This window comes from Papio anubis, chromosome 1, assembly GCF_008728515.1.
Source record: "Papio anubis isolate 15944 chromosome 1, Panubis1.0, whole genome shotgun sequence".
In the NCBI taxonomy this organism is placed as follows: domain Eukaryota; kingdom Metazoa; phylum Chordata; class Mammalia; order Primates; family Cercopithecidae; genus Papio; species Papio anubis.
Genome location: NC_044976.1, coordinates 72,588,734 through 72,609,895, shown reverse-complemented (window position 1 = coordinate 72,609,895; position 21,162 = coordinate 72,588,734). Strand labels below are relative to the sequence as shown.

Genomic DNA, 21,162 nt, shown 5'->3' with positions numbered 1-21,162 from the left:
ACCTGTAATCCCAGCACTTTGGGAGGCCAAGGCGGGCGGATCACGAGGTCAGGAGATCGAGGCCATCCTGGCTAACACAGTGAAACACCGTCTCCACTAAAAATACAAAAAATTAGACAGGCGTGGTGGTGGGCGCCTGCAGTCTCAGCTACTCGGGAGGCTGAGACAGGAGAATGGCGTGAACCTGGGAGGCAGAGCTTGCAGTGAGCCGAGATCCGGCCACTGCACTCCTGCCTGGGCGACAGAGCGAGACTCCGTCTCCCAAAAAAAAAAAAAAAAAAAAAAAAAGAGGTATGCCAAGAGGCTAAGTTCAAACTGAAATAGATTCAGCCTAACAAAATATCCAATCAAGACTGATTTGATTGAAATATATCCACCAGAAATGCAACTGCCTGCCAAAAATGAAACAAAAACAAACATAAAAAAAGCTCAACATTCTTTAAAGGAAGATGACATGATAAAAATTTCCTATAACACAAAATACATAATTTCTAACTTTTGATAAAAATTAATTGATATATGAAGAAACAGAAAAATGTGCTCTGTTGTCAAGATGAAAGGGAAACAAATACTGAGCTAATCCAGATGTTGAAAACAGCAGATTGGACATTTAAAGTAGTCACTAATAATAGGTTCAAAAACTTGAAGAAAAATATGGAAAAATGAAATAACAGATGTGTCATTATAGCAGAGAAATTGAAATTATAACTTAATTAATCTTAATAAATAAAAAGCCTAGAACAGAGAAGTAAATAACCAAAATGAATTAATTCACTGGTGGATTATCAGATGGGAGATGGCAGAGAAGTGGTCTGTGAACTTGAATTCAAATAAATAGAAATAATCTAATTTGGAGAACAGAAAGAAAGAAGATAGAAGAAAAAAAGCAGACTCAGTGATATGTGGAAAATTATCAAACAATCTAACATATGTATTTGAAAAACTAATGGTCAAAATTTCTGAATTTGATGAAACCATAAACTTACAGGTATAAAAACTCAATGAATCTCAAAGAGCTTTAAACAGAGAAAACCATACATAGGATTATTATTATCAAACTTCTGAAAAACATATTTTCTCTCTTGTTAATTTATTTAAAAGATATAAATGTTTAACACAAAAATTCTAATAATATATTTAGGTTCTTATCATGTATAGATGCAATGTGTATGGCAATAATGGCACAAAGAATGAAGATAAAATGAAACTATACTAATGGAAGGTTCTTATATTTTAAGTGAAGTATATCAGTATTTACAGGGAGTGGACTATGAAATGTTAAGAATCTATAACTGTATTGTAATCACTACAGTCATAAGTTAAAAAATGCAGAAAACTTTTACTCCTCAAATGACACTATTATGAAAATGAAAAGGCAAGTCATAGACTGAGAGAAATTTTTGCAAAAGTATATTCAGTAAAAGAATTGTATTAGAATAAAGTTCTCTTACAATTCAAGAAAATAATAAGCAAAATTACAAATGGGAAAAAGAGTTAACAGACACTACATTAAAAAATAAAAGATTCATAATAAGCACATAAAAACCTCTTTAGTCATCAGGGAAATGCAAATTAAAATTATAATGAAATACTAAAATTCATCCAAGAGAATAGCCAAAAAAAAAAGAAAAAAAAAAAAAAAAGAAAAGACTGACCACACCAAGAGATGGAAAGGATGTGAAAAAACTACAACTCTCATACCTTGCTGATGGGAACGTAGGAAGGAATTGCTAGTTTGTTAAACAGTTTGGTAGTTTCTCATAAAATTAAGCATGTACTTATTATGTGACTCAGCAATTCCACTTTTAGGTATTTCCCAGGAGAAATAAAAACATATGTTCAAACAAATACCTGTATGTGAGTGTTCAAAACAGCTTTGTTTATAATGGTCAAAATCTGGAAAAATGTCCATCAGCAGGTAAATGGTAAACAAACTGTGGTATATCCATATAAGGGAATACAATTCCACAATAAAAGCATTAATTACTGAATATATAACGTGGGTGAATCCCAATAGCATTATGATAAGTGCCAGAAACCATATAGAAAAGAAAACATACTGGATGTAATAAATTTATTTAAAATTCTAGAAAAGAGAAAACTATAGTGATAGAAAACACTTGTTTCCGGAGACCAGGTGAGAAGGAGATTGACTGCAAAATGGAACTTTTTGGTACAGTAGAAATGTCCTATAACATGATTGTGATGATGGTTACATGATTACATACATTTTCAAAAGTTAACAATTGTAGACTTAAAATTGATAATTGTATTCGGTACATATTAAACCTCAATAAAACTAAAGCCTGTAAAAAACCCAACAAACTGAAACAAACAAACAAAAAAGGTGTATGGGGATTAATCATTCACGTAGTATTAAAAAGCTAAATATCTACTTTGGTTTTATTAATGAAAGCAGAGATTATTCATTAGAAAATATCCAGTCATGATGTCAGAGGCGTTTGAACCAGAGTGAGCTACTCCATTTTGAGTGAGGGCTAGGAAAATAGGAAAATGAGTCTGAGACTTACTGGGTTACATTCTCAGAAAGTTAGGCATTCTTAACCTCTAGATGTTTATGGTTAAGGGAACAAATTAATAATGTTTACTGAACAGATCCAGACTTGGGAGTGTCCAGATATCCTGATATCTGTAGAACAAAGGTATTCCTAATTTTGCTTTAAAGATAATAATATCGATTCTTGCAAAATATAGTAATTAAGAAAATTAATGTTATCACAAACCCTTGTAGCAGGACACATCTCCCCACATATACGAGCATTGTACCTAGGGTGGATGCACTCCTCTTACTTTCAGGAACATCCTACTCCGTCTATGGAGTAGCTGTCTTTTCACCACTTTACTTTCATAAAAAACTTGCTTTTACTTTGCACTGTGGACTCGCCCTGAATTCTTTCTTAAGGGAGATCCAAGAACCCTCTCCCGGGGCCTGGATCGGGACCCCTTTCCTCTAACGATTAGTCAGGCCCAGCATGCCAGGGTGTATAATTGAAAGAGCTATTTGATGTAGTGAACAAAAGGATGGGATATTTACATTATTCATTTTGTGAGTGTTATGAACAAAATAAAATTCAATTGCAATACCAAAAAAAAAAAAAAAAAACCAAAGAAATATGTATAAATAAGTGGTATGCATGAAAAATATTAAGATAATAAAATACAAGGATTGGGTGAGAAATTATTTCAGAGTAAGGGAGATTACAGAAATAAGAAAACTGAAAATGCATGATTGTGGATTGAATCCTATCCCAGACAAGAAAAAATAATCTATAAATGACACAATTGGAACAATTGATAAAATTTGATTTTGAACTATAGATTATAATATCATATCATGTTAATATCATCTCAATTTTTTATTTTATAATTGCATTGGAGTTATATAAGTGAATTTTCTTGTTCTTAGGAAATGAAGATTGAAGTGGCTAGAGTGCATGTTGTATACAATTTACTGTCAAATGCTTCTAAAAAAAACCAGAATAATGGAAATGGGACAAAATGCAAACAGTTAATGAACCTGGATAAGGAGTTTCTTGTACTATTCTTGCAATTGTTCTTTTAAGTTTGAAATAATATTAAAATTAAAAGGTTATTAATACTATATGGGGGTGGGGAACTGGGCCCAAAATTAATTATATACTTACTGGAGTAGTTCTGTCAAGGGATAATTAGGAGTAGGTTTAATGCATTTAATAGTTACTAGGTTTAATGCCTGGTAGTGTGAACAACTACTTTATATTATTTTTGTGTTTAAAATGAAATAGTAACTTTAATTTGTTTTTTACCTTTGTTAAGAAATTTGCAAAATAACTATGCATTTTATTATGGCCTTTTAATATTTTTGCCTGCTTTGTTTCCTAAGAATCTAAATTTTCATTTAAACTTGCTATGAAAAAGCTATAGTTTATGCACCCGTCTCTAAAATAGAAGAAAACATAAAAATAGAGCAAAGAAAACTCTAAAAATGGAAATTTAGTTATTATAAACAGAGGTTGAAGAAATATATTCTTTAAATATTGTAGCACTAAATCAGTCAGAACCCATTCGTGTGTCAGTGTCATGCTAAATCTTAGTAAAATGAACTAATACAGAAAAAATCTCCCATACGGTGAGGTTCAGAATTCATGGTTTCATACAGTGCCATGGCTATCCATCACTACCTTCCTGTTCCTTGAAGCTCTTCTACTTTCACTTCCTGCCTTTCAGCAGAAAAGTCAACATCAGATGCTGTTTTCTACACTGGAAACTCAGACTCTTTTGTAGTTTAGCAGGATAATTAACAGGTATTAAAGACAATTTAACACGTAAGTGAGGCTTTCTCCCAGAAGGAATTAGAAGAATTGACTAGGCATTGACTGGGCACGAAAAGAGATGAAACTTTAGAGTATTTGCACTATGAATTATAGGAATTTGTGAAGCTAAATCATGGGAAAATAAGGTCCTATTTCCTCCCAATGACAAACTCTCTAGCAGTTGGGGAAGGGAGATATTGCAGGGGGTTCCTAATACAGGCAAAAAGTTGTCCCTCCTCCCACACCTGCACACACAAAACTGAAATAAAATTCTGTTACAGACTCACATGAAAATGAGAAAGAACAAAATACGCAATATACAAATGAGATTCTGGGAGTAATGAGCCAACTGTACTTGATTTTAATCACTATTCTAATATTGTCCAGGTATCTACTTTAGTCTTTAATTGCATTTTCTGCAAAATAAATCCTAATATGCAGTTATTTTAATGACTAAAGTACATTTAACTTAGTATGATATTTTGCTCATAACAAATATAAAGTAGAAATTGTTATTATAATTATAAAATGGTCAATGTATATTATATAATTTGTACGTTTTATAAATTTATATTTATGAAAATCTCAAGGTTCAATTCCAACAGTAAGTATCCCAGTTTGTCCAATCCACTATTATATTTATTATTCTATCAGGTGCTGAGATTAGGTTGGAGCCAGGGACTAATATAAGAAAAAAAAACAGCTGAAGCAAAAAGGTTTTTTAAGAAAAATTTGCAGTAAAGAAATACAGCTTCAATGTGCTTCTTTTGTCTTTAAGTACAGCCTCATCTCTCTCTGCACAGAGGCAGCATGGTGTTCTGATGAGGAACTTTGGCAACAGAACTAGACTGCCTTGTCTTAAATCCTGGCTAACCCCTGGCTAACCATGTAACCTTGGGAATAATCATATTCACTTGTGGGATTCTTGTGAGAATTAAATGAGCTAAATAGAGAAAGCATTAAAAGGAGTATGTGTCTAGTATACAGAAGATATCTGCTCAATAAAGAGAAAGAAGTCCTTTAGTAATGTAATGCCTCTGGTCATTGAAAATTTTCCATAATTACTAATTTGGAAAAAAAAACAAAAAAAAAACCAAAAAAAACAACCCTAAAGATACACATTATCCTTAGTTCCAAAGCAGTGATTATGGCAATTAAAGTGTCATACCTTGTAAACTGCCAAATGCAAGGCTGTAAATCCATTTCTTGACAGTCGAGATGGGCGGAGCCCTTTTAACATAAGAGTTCGAATATGTGATTTGTTGCCTTAAAGAGAAAAATGAAAGAAGGCTAAATCGTTGTGGGGATGGGGTGAGTTTAAGACTCTCTTTGACTTAATGATAAATGCCATACAGCTGTTTAAAAATGTCAAGCTGCCGTTCTGCAGGCCATTTGTAAAGTTTTCTATTAATTGGCAACCTTACTTAGTAGGGGATATTTCTTTTCCGTTTTTTCCGTTTATAAAACTTTATTCAAATGCTGTGTATTTTGATTCTTCGTCTTAGATTTTTTTATTTAGTATCCTCATCATCGGATGGTTTTGAAACATAAACACATAAGAGAATTCACCATAATAAACTATTAGTGAAAAAGCTTAAATTAAAAAATCTAGTTGTAGAGGATTTATCTGAACATTATTAACAGTAGAGCTTATTTAGATCAAAGAAATATGAAGGATATAACCAAGGTTGGGAAGGCACATTTAAAGTTGAGAGAACAATCTGTTAAGTAGAGTCTGTTTGGTTTGTTTGGGAGAAATGGTTAAGGAATATGGTTAGAGTTGACACTCATTTCTGTTCCATTTTAAGAAGTTAAGTTCAACGAATTTAGTTTGGGTTAACAAAATAAATATTAATGGTTCATTCATTAATTCAATAACTTTACTGAGTGGATATTATATGCCAGACACCATTCAAAGTGCTTGAGATACATTAATAAACAAAACAAATTAAGTGTAAGCCAGATTAAACTCTTAATCTTCACTTTGATCAATCCTTACTTTTAGATTTTATCTTTGGCATTTGTCACTTTTCCACATACCCTTGTTGAAGATTGTGAAGCAACTGCTTGATGCTATTTGGGGGAATCTTTAACTGCTTCTGAATTTAAGTTAATCCCTGACTGGCATGCCCAATATTGAAAAGAGATTTTTGATTTCCAAGCAAATTGAGTGACTTGGTTTCCGGTAGGAACACAATGAAGCTTAAATTTAAAGCTAAATCAATTGGAATATTCTGCCTGATAGTTACTGCCTAAACTGAGATTATCAAGGTTGGAAAAGGCAAAGCAGAAGAGAAAATTGAGCATGAATAGAATTCTCTTGTAGACTATTAAGCAGCTCAAGTCACTGATGATATACACATATAACCAGTTTAAGAAGTACTAAGTTTCAAGTACTCACCTCCACAAATGCAACATAAATGAAGTAGAGACAGCCCATTTTCAGTGCGGTAATTTAAATTGACTTTACTGAAGGCTTCATCAGAGCTGAAAAAAAACATTTTACAGATGATCACAAAATTCATCTTTTAGCATATTGTCTTTCATTTGAAAATTATAAATGCAAATTCTGTTACTATCAATTCAGAAATGTATTTTTTCTAAGATTATTTTGTACTTACAGAAAGAATCTTGAACCCTCTATATGAAGAATTAAAATTGAGAGGAAATTCTGTAGTTTTACATTGTAATGATGTCACCAGAAATAACACTATGTTTCCAATAGTTGCTCCAGAATCACTGACAGCTACTAGGTGTCACAATAGTGAATTTAGTGCCACTTTTTAAAGACAAGTAAAACCAAGGTCAGACATAATCTAGGAACCTGAGAGTCACTGTTAGTAGGGAATACTTATACAATACATATATAAAATTGATTATTATTAAAATCAGAAAATCAGAAATCAGAAAATTGTTATCAAATATAAAAGGCCAAGAAAAGTCAAATATGACATGAAATTATAGGAGACAAGAAAGACCTTCCCCTTTGCCTCTCTGAAGGTTTGCTGAAATCAACTGACAAAAGGGACATTAATAGAAGAAAAGGCATAAAATATATTTGACCATAGTTTTAAAAGGCACAAGACACACAAGACATAAGAGCCTTCAGAATGAAGACTCAAAGATACAGGAACAACTCTGTAAGTTCTAGTTTCTATGACCTGCCTTGAGGGGAGAAGGATTCTAGTCTCTATGGCTATCCTCTGGGGAAAATGAGGGGCCAGAGACAAGAGGACAGGAGGAGGTCAGAGAGAAAGTTTTGCTTCTAAGGCTGCTTGTAGGGCTTTCATTTTGAGGTGTCATTTTCTGAGCCTCAACAAAAATGATGCTAAAATTACCCGAAGAGTTATACTTCACAAAGAAAGTTGTATATTCACAGTGAAGTTGGCAATGTTAACAACAGTGCAATAATCATTTTTTGATTACATATCACATGCCAGATACTGTAGTAAGCACTTAACCTTACTTATTCCTCACCACAGCACAATGTCATGTGTATTGTCACATATATTATTTTACTCATTTTATAATTGAAGAAATTGAAGCTTAAAGAGGTTAAATAATTTGCCCAAATTGGAAAAAAGAGAACAAACTACTTAAGAGGCAGAATCAGGATAAGATTTGAATCCTGGTGTAACTGTAAGAACAAGGCTTTCAAGGATTACCACGCTGATGAAATGATTTTTTCCACTTTGAAAACATCAAAACATAACAGGTATTGCTATATAACATTGGACATACATACTGAAAAACTGCATTTTCTCAGGGGTTTATTGCTACATAGGAGCTCCAAAGCTTTTTCTTCTTTCACTATTTGCCATTAAGTTCATTATGGTTAGCTCAAAAGAACGTGCATCCTTCCATCCTTCTGTGTTTTGCTTAGGCTGCTGGTTACATAGTTTTTCTTAGGATCAGAAGGCCTCTCTCACCTCCCCCAACCCAATACTTTGTTTTCTTTCTTGTGGTTTTATACTATGTTTCATTTGCTGGACAATAGAAAGACCAAGGAAGAAAAGCCAAAGCAGCTCAGAGCTGAATCATTGTCCATCAACATTCTCAGTTTCCAGTCACAGTTTTCTTTCCCTTTTTATTTATGGACACTGATTTCCTACCACCTTTAAGAGAAAAATCCAATCTACCTAGCTTGAAAGGCAGAGTTCAGCTCTGCCGAATACCTCTACTATTTGAAGTCATAACCACAAAGAAGACCTCTGCGACCTGTAAATTCATTTCCAAGTGTGTTCCAAATACCTAGTTTACTTTCTTCCAAGACATCCATAATATATTTGGGTTCGCGGGTTTAAAAGCCTGGCTGAGCCAAAGACTACACATTTCTAAGAATCATGTTATTTTGTGAAGTTACTGCAATACCATAAACAGCTCTATCATTTATAAGTAGGCTCATTTTATTATAAGTGGACATTTGAAACAGTGGTACTTTCATCAGAAATGATTTTGATTGCAGTATTCTTTGAGCTGAGGGAAATTGCTGATAGAAGTGAGTTAAATTCTTAACTATCTTCATGAAATTCTAAACTCCCTGCTTATATTATTAACATTTATAAACACTGGAGTTTATTGTACTTCTACAAAAGGCTTTCCAAAGCAAGTTGAGTTGTGTTTTCCACTATTAGTAAGCTGTCTACATGTTTTGCTGCAGGGAAACACAGAAAGCAAGAAAGGTAGGAGGGTAAAAAAAGTTTGAGAATACTGTATTCCCACGACTGTGGAAACAAACCACAAGACTTGCCATTTCTAATTAAAGCATTTCACTGAGGTTTTTCAATGACCCTGGATTTAGAGCCTTTCTCTTTTTAGCAGTACCTTGGAGAATAGCACTTTTTCTTTTTCTATTTTAAAATTCCAATAGCTTTTGATGTTCTTAACTGGGTGCCTTGATGATAATGTTCTGAATTTATAGTACCTTTCAAGTGTAAGTACTTTACAAGTGATATGAGACTTTGGCTAACTCACCAAAGACTATGCTATCTCTCTAAAGCTGCTAGAGATTTAAATAGGCAGGAGGCAGCTTGAAATTGACCTGTAAGGCCAAGGATATGATCTCATTTCTACTGAAAAATGTCCTGGGAGCATCATGGACCTCAAGAGGTCGAGAATTTTAGCTTTACATTCCTTTTGAAAGGCTACCTGTGGCTCTCTAGGGCCCTCCTGGGGCAATGGTCTTTGTTCAGACAAAGACAAGGATTTCATTAATAGAATCACTCCACTTCTCACCAGGGACTATATCACAGTACCTTACCAGAGTTTAGACCTTTATCTGTGAAATCTGACCCAGTCAGAGTACAAGAGAACTTTGCTTCAGGCAGAAGTTGTAATACACTGGGATTATATTCTTTTTTCCAGTATCTTATCAGATGCTACTTCCCCCCACCTTTCTTTTTGGAGGGATTTTCCTGAATTTCTCCTTAGATACTATGTGAGATTTTGGGTGTGAGTGAAATGAGTTTACTTTCAGATGTCTGTTTTCTAGTCATAATTTTTATTTATCAAGGCGCCCTGAAAAGTTTAAATTATACATAGAACACAGAACTACACATGAGATTCTCTTATTTAAACTTGACCTCTCAAACTTTTAATATTACTGTATTTTCAACAGTGGAGATATTCAAAGAATGAAAACTGCAAAGGAGGGAAAAACGGTTAAAGTTGAAATGAAAATCACTTTATTTGAGAGGGTAAACTCAATTGCTTTCTTATTCTGTGATCTAACTTTGATGATCCGTTCAATAAGTCTGGCACAACACCTACTAAACACCTACTACATGCCTCACTTCTGCTCTTAAGGCTCACTTCAGGTTGTGTTCAAGAGTCTCCTTGATATAAACTACTCACTAATTCCTAGATCCTTTGAATGCATCCGTCCTGGAAATATACATACTAGATAAAATCCTGAAATTGACTGTTGTGTTAGTCCTGATATCTAATACTCTGATCAGCTTTGCAAAACAAATGAACATGGAATAAACAGAAAATACAAGATGCCAGGGTCCATTCTTGATTTTTTAAAAAGAAAGGCACTAAGTAAATGTTTATTATTTACATAAATAAAATTGAAAGCAAGATTAATGACTCTTTATTCAACAATTATTCCTCAGCTAACTGAATCTTGAACTAGACTTTACCATCTATAAGTGACTCAGTATAGAGTCCTAGAGTTCCTTGCTTTAAACTGAGCTGCTCCTTGTTGCTTTTGTTCTCCTTTTGAATTATATCCTCCTTGAACTGATGCAACTTCTATTAATGTCAACAAAATGAATCAACAGAGAATAGACTTCTGTAATATTTGGCAGTCAAGTGTGATTTTAATAGTACAATTTTTAGTTCAACTTTAATAACTGGAATGTACATTTTTAAAATGAGAGTTACTTTGGGGGCTATATTTGAATCCTAATTCTCACTTCCCATTAACTTCTAGTCAAACGTTTCTGTTTTGAAACATGTAATTAAAATATTCAAGATATTTAAGCAATCATTCCTAGGAGAGAAATTTCATTTTCTCTTCTTTTGCCTCTTCTAAAGTAACTGTGTATGTCAAATTCACTGCCAATTGAGCATCACTTATGTATTCTAATACCCTAAGCTCAATTTATTTTTTAATTTCCCCTTACATTTTTCATCACCTGCCATGCCACACTGTAACTTAACATATCCTAATGAGTTCATCGTGCATGCTGGGGCATGAATGAAGTTCCTAATTAAAATAAAGCCACTATTATGAATATATTTCTAATAGTAAATGCTGTTCTTAATCATTAAAAATGATAGTTCTGTACCCAAAGGTTACTTTCTTTCTTGTAGCATAATGAATTCTTTTCCTAGCCTTTACCTTTTACCCAGAAAAGTGTGCAGTTTTGTGATCCAATTAAAATTCTTTTTCATGACCTCATCCTTTCAAGAAGATATCTGACATGAATGACCACAAGTGGGAACTTATTAAAATGTAACATTTGAACAGTTGGCCAAAAAATAACACACTGCTGTCCAAGGTATTCAGACAGGTAGATACATTTTAAAGCTAATTCATTGGTTAAAACTTAGGGGAAAGCCAATAATGTAAAAAGAAGGTAAGGATTTTTTATGGGTCGTCTAGTTTCCCAAACTGATCATTTAAGTTTCAAATGGCTAGTTGCAACTTCTTGCCTATTCATTGCAGATTCTTCCCTGCCCCATGCCCTCCAAGCAATAGAAGCAGACAAATAATAAGATATGTTTCTAATATATATCTCCAAGAAATATCCAGAAATATATTTGTTCAATATCTTCCAAATAAAATCTGCAAACTAATACTGTGAAGTATGTTCATTTATTCAGGCATTCATACAATAAACAATTATAGAGTTAGAGTGACAGATACAGCAAAAATAGCTAAGTATCATAAAATTGATGTAATAATTGTTACCTCATAAGATTGTTGTGAAGTGTAAATGAGTTAGAGTTTGTAAAACTGTTATAAATATTAACTGCTATAATAGTTATTTCTAGTAAGGCATCGATATTGATTACTTTTACTATTTTTTTTTTTTTTTTTTGTATTGTTTTGCTCTTCCAAAGAGGGATAGGAAAGTAGAAAGGAATCATGGAAGTACAGGATGGAAGAGAAGAAGAAAGGAAGAGTAAGGGGGAGAGAAAATGATAGAAAGATAGCAAGCTAGAGATGGAGAAGGAGAGGGAGAACAATAGGGAGAGATAGAGAGAGAGAGACAGAGAGAGATTGAGGTCAGGTTGCTTCTCAATGATTTCACAAGATATTCCTGTAAAATTATAGTTCATAAATAGTTTTACCTGGACAAACAGGAAACGAATTAGAGAAATAGACTGGCTTAGGGCATTATGAATTCTTTGTTTCCTTTTGGGTTTCGGGTTTTTTGTTGTTATTGATGATTCTTATTTTTTGTTTTGTGGCTAATTAGCAAAACACACTACCCAAACATGTTAAATAATATTTTCATTCTATGTTAATTATAAGATGACATTTCCCCTTCAATATCCTACTTAGTAGTTTGACAGAAAGGGTCTACTCCTCTTAAATAAGATCAGCTTGAAAAGTTTCCAGAGCTATTCATCTTATAATAGCCAGATTTCATAGTTGGCTATAGTGCTAAAAATAATTTTAGAAGATAATTCATTTAAGGATGAGTATAGTGGAATGCAACAGGCCTCAGCAGAACTTTTCAGAGAGAAAAGGTCCAAAAAGGTATATCTCAGAAAACATGTTTTTTCATTTCCTCTATACATTTTGACTTTTTAATGGAACAGAGCATTCTTTTGATCATTTTTTGTACATAATTAAACCCAGTCAGTTTTAAAGTGAAGCACTGTAATTACTGACCAAGATGTATCTACCCAATGCCAAAAAAATACAGGTTGTTTTGGATTATGTTGATGTCACAGTGTTTAAAAATTATGACTTTTCTGGGCCAGCCGCGGTGGCCCATGCCTGTAATCCCAGCACTTTGGGAGGCCGAGGAGAGCGGATCACGAGGTCAGGAGATTGAGAACATCCTGGCCAACACGGTGAAACCCCGTTTCTACCAAAAATACAAAAAAATTAGCCGGGCCTGGTGGCGGGCGCCTGTAGTCGCAGCTGCTCTACTTGGGAAGCTGAGGCAGGAGAATGGCATGAACCTAGGAGGCGGAGCTTGCAATGAGCTGAGATCGCGCAGCTGCAATCCAGCCTGGGCAACAGAGCGAGACTCCGTTTCAAAAAAGAAAAAGAAAATTATAACTTTTCTGGAATATTCTCATAGTTTTACATATTATATTATAGATTAAGCAGACACAAAGTTGGCCTGACAATGAAATTAGCAAAACATAGTCTTAAAATTTATTATGATAAAAACTATTGAAACAAAATAATTTAAATGAAAACGTTTTAAGTCACATATGGAGAGCCATCACTTCCATAATCTTTTCAAAAAGGTTGTATAATATTCATAACCAAGATTATTAATATGATACATTTTTAAATCAAATAAAGATGGGTGTAATCCTAGGTAAATCATACAAATTGTTTAATCTAGTTCAAGCCAGTTTAATTTGATTAGCCTCATTTTCTCCAGGTATAACATGGCAATTGCAACACTTACTTCAGAGGGATGTTAACATAAACAATAATGATTAAGTGTTAATAAACATTTCTGAGGTTTGGCCATGTGTCAGACACTGTGCTAAAGCACTTTACATATACACCATTAGGATTATATAAGCTGATGCACAAAAAGATATAGAGAAGCATTTCTGGCATATGGTAAGTACTAAGTTATTAGTTTGTTTCACAAATAAATACAAATATAAATAAGGTTAAATAAGAAAAAAACGCTGCCTTTAGTGAACACATATACTAGTGGGGAGATAGACCTATAAATGGATAAGAACACCACCATGTAGTAAGTGTTATTATGTTGATAAAGATTAGAGGCAGCACCAAGGAGGATATAATCAGACAATGGTACTCTAAGGTGCCCTTTTCTGTCTTTCCTTCTCCTCCTGCCTTCTCTTTTTCTTCATTTCTTCCTGCCACCAATCCATTACCTAAACAAATGTCCAAAGTTGTGAGTGAGTAGCAACTTTACAGCAGAAGATGAAAGAACATTCCATTTCCATTTCCCTTCTTTCCCATATCAAGCTGCCATTCCAAAGCTGCTATAAATTGGCATAAGCAGGATAATTATTTAGCTCTTTCTGTCTTACATTTAGTTCTATATTGCTGTTTATTATATTGTGGGTAAAAGCTATGTCAGGAAGATTGTGTATTCGAGCTAATAGAGCAATGGTGTATTATGTGGTGAAAAATATCTTATAATGAATGAAATTAGCATCTACCAAGAATGTCATAAAGAAATTGGTTAGCAAATGAAAAACTCTGTTTACATCAGTGATCCTTTACCTTTGACGCTAGTGTTAATGTTCAACGTTCCATTTTGGGCATTGTATACAGTCTCCTTGCTATCTAAATGTTTAGAGAAAGGCTGATGTCAGGCAACATAACATAATCGCTTATCATAGAAATGCTCTTTATATTATAAGAGAAATAAATAAGGGTGAGTAATGAGATTCTAACATTTATTCAGCAGCTATAATGCTCTAGATACTCATTTAAATGTCATTTCATACAACGTTATGTTTGCTCTTCCCAACTACCTTTAAAATTTGGTGAATGAGTAAGTAAGACAATTTATATTCTCAGCACACTATTCTTTTCTTTCTTTCATCCATCATTTTATTCCAAAGAAAAGAAAACACTTAGAACTCTGCCCTGGAAGCAATTGACTTTTCTGTCCCAGATTATGCTATCTACTTTGACGAAATCAGACAAAAGCATATTATTCTGTTTTTGCTTGTTTGTTTTTTGGTTCTCTTGACTCTCTGTAGACCTTATCAGTTGCTTTCTTTCTGTTCCCATATTCCTCATCCCTTCACTAATATCACCTCAGGTAAAGAGTTCTCAGTGCAACTTGGATATCTTTCTAGAAGTATAGTTTTCAAACTTTAGAAGTATCACTTTTATTATGCATAGTTTTATCTGGGGAGTTTGTTAAACATTCAGGTTCTTGGAAGACATCTCCAGAGATTCTGATTCATTTGATAAAGGGTGGAGTCATGGAATCTAAAATTTTGGCAAGTACTACAGTCTCCATCTCCATTAACATAAGAGGCCCCTAGTTCTTGCAGAAACATCATTCTAGACTGGATAATCCTCTCCTCAACTTCCTTATCATCACATTCTGTAGCTTCTTTAATGTCATCACGACCAGGTTATTGGTCTTTCTCTCCAAAAATGTCTAACCGTTATCCTCAGTAAATTTGATAGCCATTTTGATGAGCCTTCTAATACTCTAGTCTCAAAATTCTTCAAATACCTTTCAATCAAAATCATTAAAAGCTACATTTCAGATTTTGGAATCATCCTAAACTGTGCTAATACTTTACATTTTAATTTTGAAATAGTCCTCTTCATAAAAACTTTCATTCTTTCTAACTTTTAATAAGCTATTTGTTACTCTAACTTTATGATAAAGGCTTCTGTTCTTTAAATTGTCGTTATTTATCTAATCAATCATGATAATATAAATTTCTAATTATTCAATGCTTACTATGTGTTGGGCTCTGTACTTAGTATTTAATTTACCTCATTTTGAAAATATCCTGTGAGGTAATTATTATTCACCTCATTTTATAGATGGAAATGAGGATTAAGGAGATTAAAAAACATATCCATGGACATACAGCTTATAAATAGAGGAAGCTGTATTTAAAACCATGTTTGTATGACTCCAAAATTCTTACATTGATTCGCATAGCTTTCTTACTCAACTCAGATAATATGGTCAAGATATTATTTTTTCTCACTTTTCCTAAACTTTATATGGTACTCATTCATTGTTGCCTACACACCTTTACTTAACTATGCTTTTTATCTATAATGATTCAAAAAATCAATGAATACATCAGGTCCTAAATCTTGTTTTTGTAAGCAGGGTATAGTAGGAAGAGCACTATCTATGGAGTCGGGCAGACCTTGACATAAGTCACATTCCAGAATTTACTGACCATGTGATTTGACAACTCCCAACGCCTTGTCTCTAATCCTTAGTTTATCATCCACTAGAGTTAATATTATTGGGCACACATGAAATGACAACAATCTACATATGATAGATAAATAATGTCTTGTATTTGATGTATCTGGAACAACACTTGAATATGAGCTGACACTGAACAAATTCTGGACTGTAAGCTCCCTGACACAGATTTCTGCCTCTCACCCCCAATGCTAATGAGAAAACAGGTCACATTTGTTGCATTTAGTAGAAACATAGGAAAAGTCCGTTATGGCAGTTGTCAAGACAGGTTGTAGTTGTTGATGTGGTATGAGAAAGAACCTTACATCTCAAATCCATTGTTAAGCCTAATATTCAGGTTTGGATACATCTAGTTTAAGCTAACCTTGACCTATTTGTGCAATACTTTCTAAATTAAAAAAAATACTAAATAACTGAGGCTTTGACCTTTAAAAGTTGAGGAACATTTCTTCAATGTAATCACATTTCATTTAGCGTATTTATTTAAGTCAATAAGAGCTGGATGTTTATGATTAAGTTCTATATTCATATTTTTCCAACAAAACACATACATACTTATAATTCTCCTATACTAATGTACCCGTTATATTTCTATAGGAATTTCAAATGTTATTCCATATCTCAGCATGTGATACTACTTGCAAAAGTCAGATCAGTGGTATGTCATCACAAGTGTCACTGTTGAGTTCATCATCTTGGGCCAAACTATAGAGAGAATCAATTATTTTTTGAACCATAAGTTGAACACTTGTGAAAGCCTTGTTAAATCCACTGACAAATTTCATATAAACTATATTATACATGGATGATTTTATTTGCCAGTTATGTGATATTTATATGTTTATGGTATCTAAAATTTTGTTTTAAAGATATGACATTTGGTCATTGCTTTACACTTGTTTCCTAAGTAAAATAGAGGGAGTGATGAGTGCATTACGTAACACAGCTGTAAATGAACATGACTAATTGGCATATGTGGAACTTTTCCTTAGGCAGGCAGGTAACTTTCTTGACCCTCTAATGGGCATCTAGTTTCTCAATGTCAGATTCAATTTAACCAGAAGGCTTTTTGTGTATATAAGGGTCTTGCTCCTCTTTTCTGAACATTTTGTGTCTTCCAAGGTTGTGACACTGTCTTAGATTATTTTTCTCTTGTTATCATGGAACAAAACCTACTGAAATCCTGAAGGCAATATTATATGTTGTTTTATGATTGTTCAGGGGCAGAATGATACTCAGTTCCATTAAGGGACAGCCTTTCAATGTCAAGAGACCAGAGGCTTTGTTAAAATTGGACTTACCATCATAGTTCAAAGAGAACAATGTGGCCAATATGCAACCACTATATGGGAAGAAAAATCTTGCTTTTCATTGCTGGCATGGTTTACAAGAATGATCTAATTCCAGAGATTATTGAGATCAACAATAGCTTGCATTCAAAGGCTAGCCCTTAGGTTCTTATTTTTAAACTTTAATGATGGCATATTACAAGTCATATTTTTAAGGAGGTGAGACATTATGTTTACATTTTGAGAGTGATATGAGTGGTCAAAAAGAGATAATCTGACATCCTAAGGCTTAGAACATGACTGCTTTTGTCTGAGGTTCTACAGGTTTAAAAAATACACAGATATTTTAAAAAATAAGGTGAATACTGTAGACACTTATACAAAGAAATAACTCTTACAACTTTACCTAAATATATGCCTTAGTTCTGTCAGTTCTTTTTCCTTGATCTGCAGGTCATCTTCTAATCTTTCTATTGTGATAACATATGATTCACTGACTTTTTTCTTCCATTCATCTAGTAAAGAAGAACAAATGAGATGAATTTATAGTTGTGTTTTGCAAAATGTAGACACAGATCATAATATACAAGTAATCAAAACTGTTTTTATTCTAGAATCTACAATACTTAATTTAAATTACTGATTGTGAGTTTAAAATGCAGATGTTTATATTTAAAATGCAATCATATTGAATTGTAGTAATTAAGAATCCATTTGTTATTGGATAATATATTTACATAGAAAAATATATTTGACTTATTTCATTTGATTTTATTGCATTTTAATTACAGCAATCTCTAGTTGCAAGACGGTTTTTAGGTTTTAAATACTAGATACTTAAGATATAATTCTAAAATCCCTACATTCAGCATTATTCCAAGTTTTTTTTCTGTAACATTATACCAAGGAACTAAAGTAATATTTTTGTAAGACATTTATTGTTTCCTATAAAGATCTTCAGAAAAAAAAAATTGAGTTCAGATAGTTTTTCAAAGACTTTCACATAACATGCTGCCTTATCTTCTGTATACAAATTAACACATATTCCAATGAGTTGTTAGTTATCAGTAACTGTAATTGAACCATGTTACATTTAAGGAAATAAGAATAATTAGAATAATTACCAGTACAAGTTTGGGTTGGTCTAGATTTATAATTTCCCATTTATTATAAGTTTCTTCTTTTCTCCAGGGCAGTTCTTCAAGTTATAAGATTCCAAGTTCAAGTGCAGTGACAGCCCAGTTGAAAAATACTTTGATAGTCTGGCTAAAAATAAGCCCAACTGCCAAATGGAATGTCATGCAACAATGACAAAGAACAAAATCGTGTGTGCTTTCAAGGGTGAAATCATAAAGGGAACTAATCAGTCTGTTTAAAAGAACTGTATCAAAAATAAATAGCAAATGTTTCAATAGGATTATTTGCTTCCATCAATTATCTACCCGTACATACTTTCATGGACCATTTATTTAACAGATAAATCTAGAAAGTTATTCAGTTACATTTGAAGTTCACAAAAGAGCTATTAAAACTACCCAGACCTTCTTTCAAGATCATTTTCTCCTAAGCCAAAATAATGGCAGTTGGTAAAAAGTAGTAATAGAATGTGTCTACATAAATAAATAAATAATAAAAACTCATAATCTCTGGCATATAACTAATAGAAATGAATGTAAATTTGGCCTATATAAGAGCTACATAATTATGTTTGTATGAAGAAATTCTCAACATAGACCAAGATTTATACTGTTGTTGAATATTCTGACCATAAGAATCATAGATAAGAATCTAAGACATTAAGTTCTACAAATAGCAATTCATAAAATAATAAATGACAAGAACAATATGATTAAGAAGATTGAGCATTTGCTATGTGTCAGACCCTAGTCTAAGTGCTTTACATATATTTCATTATTTAATCTCATGCAGTGCTGCTAGGTAGATATTATTCACAAATTATGGATGAGAAAACACAGAGTTGCTAGTACGCTGGAAGTCTGGAATCAATTATGACCATGTGATTCTAACATCCAAGCTAGATATTATTGATTTGTCTTTCAGAATTTCTCTTTCATGCACCTTCCATTTACTTTATGGGGACATTTCTCTTTGTGTGCATATTGTATGCATATTTCTACTGATATAAAGAACCCAGGCTATGATGGAGAATAAACGGGAAACCCAGAAAGAAAACATTAAATTTTTCACTGTATATTTATTTCAGATAATCTTCTTATACCTAGAAAGTATAAACTTTAATCTTCAGATTCACATCCAAAGGATATAGCTTTAACTTAACAGATATGGATTTCATATTTTCTATAGTTAAATGTTCAAACAACTCTCTTTTTGAATAAATACTTAGGCAAAGTTAGGATTCAGCACATCTTTTGCTCAGCAAAAGTAATCAAAGTTTCAGAGGTAAGGCTTCCAGACTGATAAGATACAGTTGGCGCATCAGGTACCTGGCTTCATAGACACTTTGTCCTCACCTGGACGTATTCTCCTTTTCCCTTTTTATCAGTACATGCCTACCACAGCTGTTAATACTTGCTGTACTGCAGTGGCATCTAGTTACCTTGGTCCATACACTCTACATTCTCCTTGTTTGAAGGCCAGACATCTTCAGTTCCACCAGCTTTCTCTAAGCACTTATGTGACCCCCATTTTCTCAGTTTGGAAAGTCTTTGTTTTGTTCAGGGACCTTCCTGCTTAATCTCTTCTTTCTTCCTTATCTTGAAGACCATACTGGATAGCCTTCTTTAAAAGGCTTGCAATCTCCCAGGGCTTTACCTTGGGAAATAATGCACCAGCTCTTTCTCCTCTTGGTTTCTTAAAATAGTCATGGTTTCTATACTCTGAAGCCAGAGGGACAAAGATGGGAGCCTTCTAGAGGACAACTATATTTTTCTTCATCTCTTTTCTTATTTGTCTCTAATATCTCAGATCTTCCATCAATGTGTGTGTGTGTGTGTGTGTGTGTACATGTATCTTTTCTACATATGGAGGAAAAATTAGCTCTTATATCATCTTCCATTGTGTTTCTAATTTCCTGCTTGGGACACAAGTCTGATGTACTGCTTTTTAGAATTTTTCCTTTTGCTTTTCAAGAATACTTTTATTCTCTTAAAAAGCCATTTTACAAATGAAAGTTTTGGCTTTCAAAGGTGTGATTTCTGCTACGAGTTTGAAAATCCAATCAGGAACTCAGCTGAACTCCCCCACATTCTAACGCAATACATTTTGCTGGAAAAAAAATGGAAGGATAGCAATATAAGAAATGCAGAAAATTACTCAAAATATTACCCAAAATATTAACCATTATTGAACTATAACTGTTTCCTGGTTTGAAAGAAACAATCTTTATCGATAAGCCCTTCTTAAGAATTTGGATCTAGGTAATGGTTTGAGGTACTAGAGTAATTTTTTCTGGGTACCTTCGGCCTGATGAAGAAATGCTGGAAAAAGTAAATGGTCCAGGATAATATCCTTGCATTCCTTTTCCAAAGAATGTTGGAAAGAAACAACATAGAATCAAAAAATATTTTCCCTGATACTCAGTACATTTCTGTAAAAATTACTTCTTTCTGATAAAGAGTTGGTCACATACTCTAACTTGAATCCTACTCTCCCCAGTCCTGAGACGTCCAAAAGTGGAGAAAGCATGTTATATCATACATTTTAAAAAAGACAACTTGATTACAAAAGCAGTCTGCTTTCAAACTTTAGTGAGGATAGGCAACATGAGGAGCTTTGTTTAAAAAAATAGAAACCTAGGTTCCATCCCCAGAAATTCTGATTCAGTAGATCAAGAGTAGAGTCCAGGAATCTGAGCTTTAACAAGTTACTCTGATGATTCTAATGTAGACGCTACATGGAGCATCATTTAAGAAGCACTATTTTAAGGTTACTTAAAGTGAGATGCCTACTTAACAGAATTTTTTTTTACCTTTGAAT

The 21,162-nt window shown here is 33.3% G+C and overlaps 1 protein-coding gene across 9 annotated transcripts in view; it reads right to left on the bottom strand.

The window, feature by feature from the left end:
- The window catches only part of LOC101000074 (serine/threonine-protein kinase TNNI3K), a 309,317-nt gene extending 290,739 nt beyond the window's left edge, over positions 1-18,578 (bottom strand). For 4 of the 9 annotated variants that reach the window (XM_017962532.3, XM_017962535.3, XM_017962539.3 and 1 more), the window contains exons 1-4: positions 18,330-18,567; positions 17,612-17,720; positions 6,715-6,800; positions 5,482-5,579 (exon numbers count right to left, since the gene is read on the bottom strand). In XM_017962532.3, coding sequence (XP_017818021.1) covers positions 5,482-5,579; positions 6,715-6,800; positions 17,612-17,720; positions 18,330-18,369 — 333 coding nt within the window. In that variant the 5' untranslated portion in view covers positions 18,370-18,567. Of the gene's footprint in view, positions 1-5,481; positions 5,580-6,714; positions 6,801-17,611; positions 17,721-18,329 lie in introns of all 9 variants that reach the window. The other 5 variants (XM_017962538.3, XM_009211007.4, XM_021943016.2 and 2 more) reach the window with 4 other exon arrangements.
- Between the last annotated feature and the right edge of the window lie 2,584 nt (positions 18,579-21,162).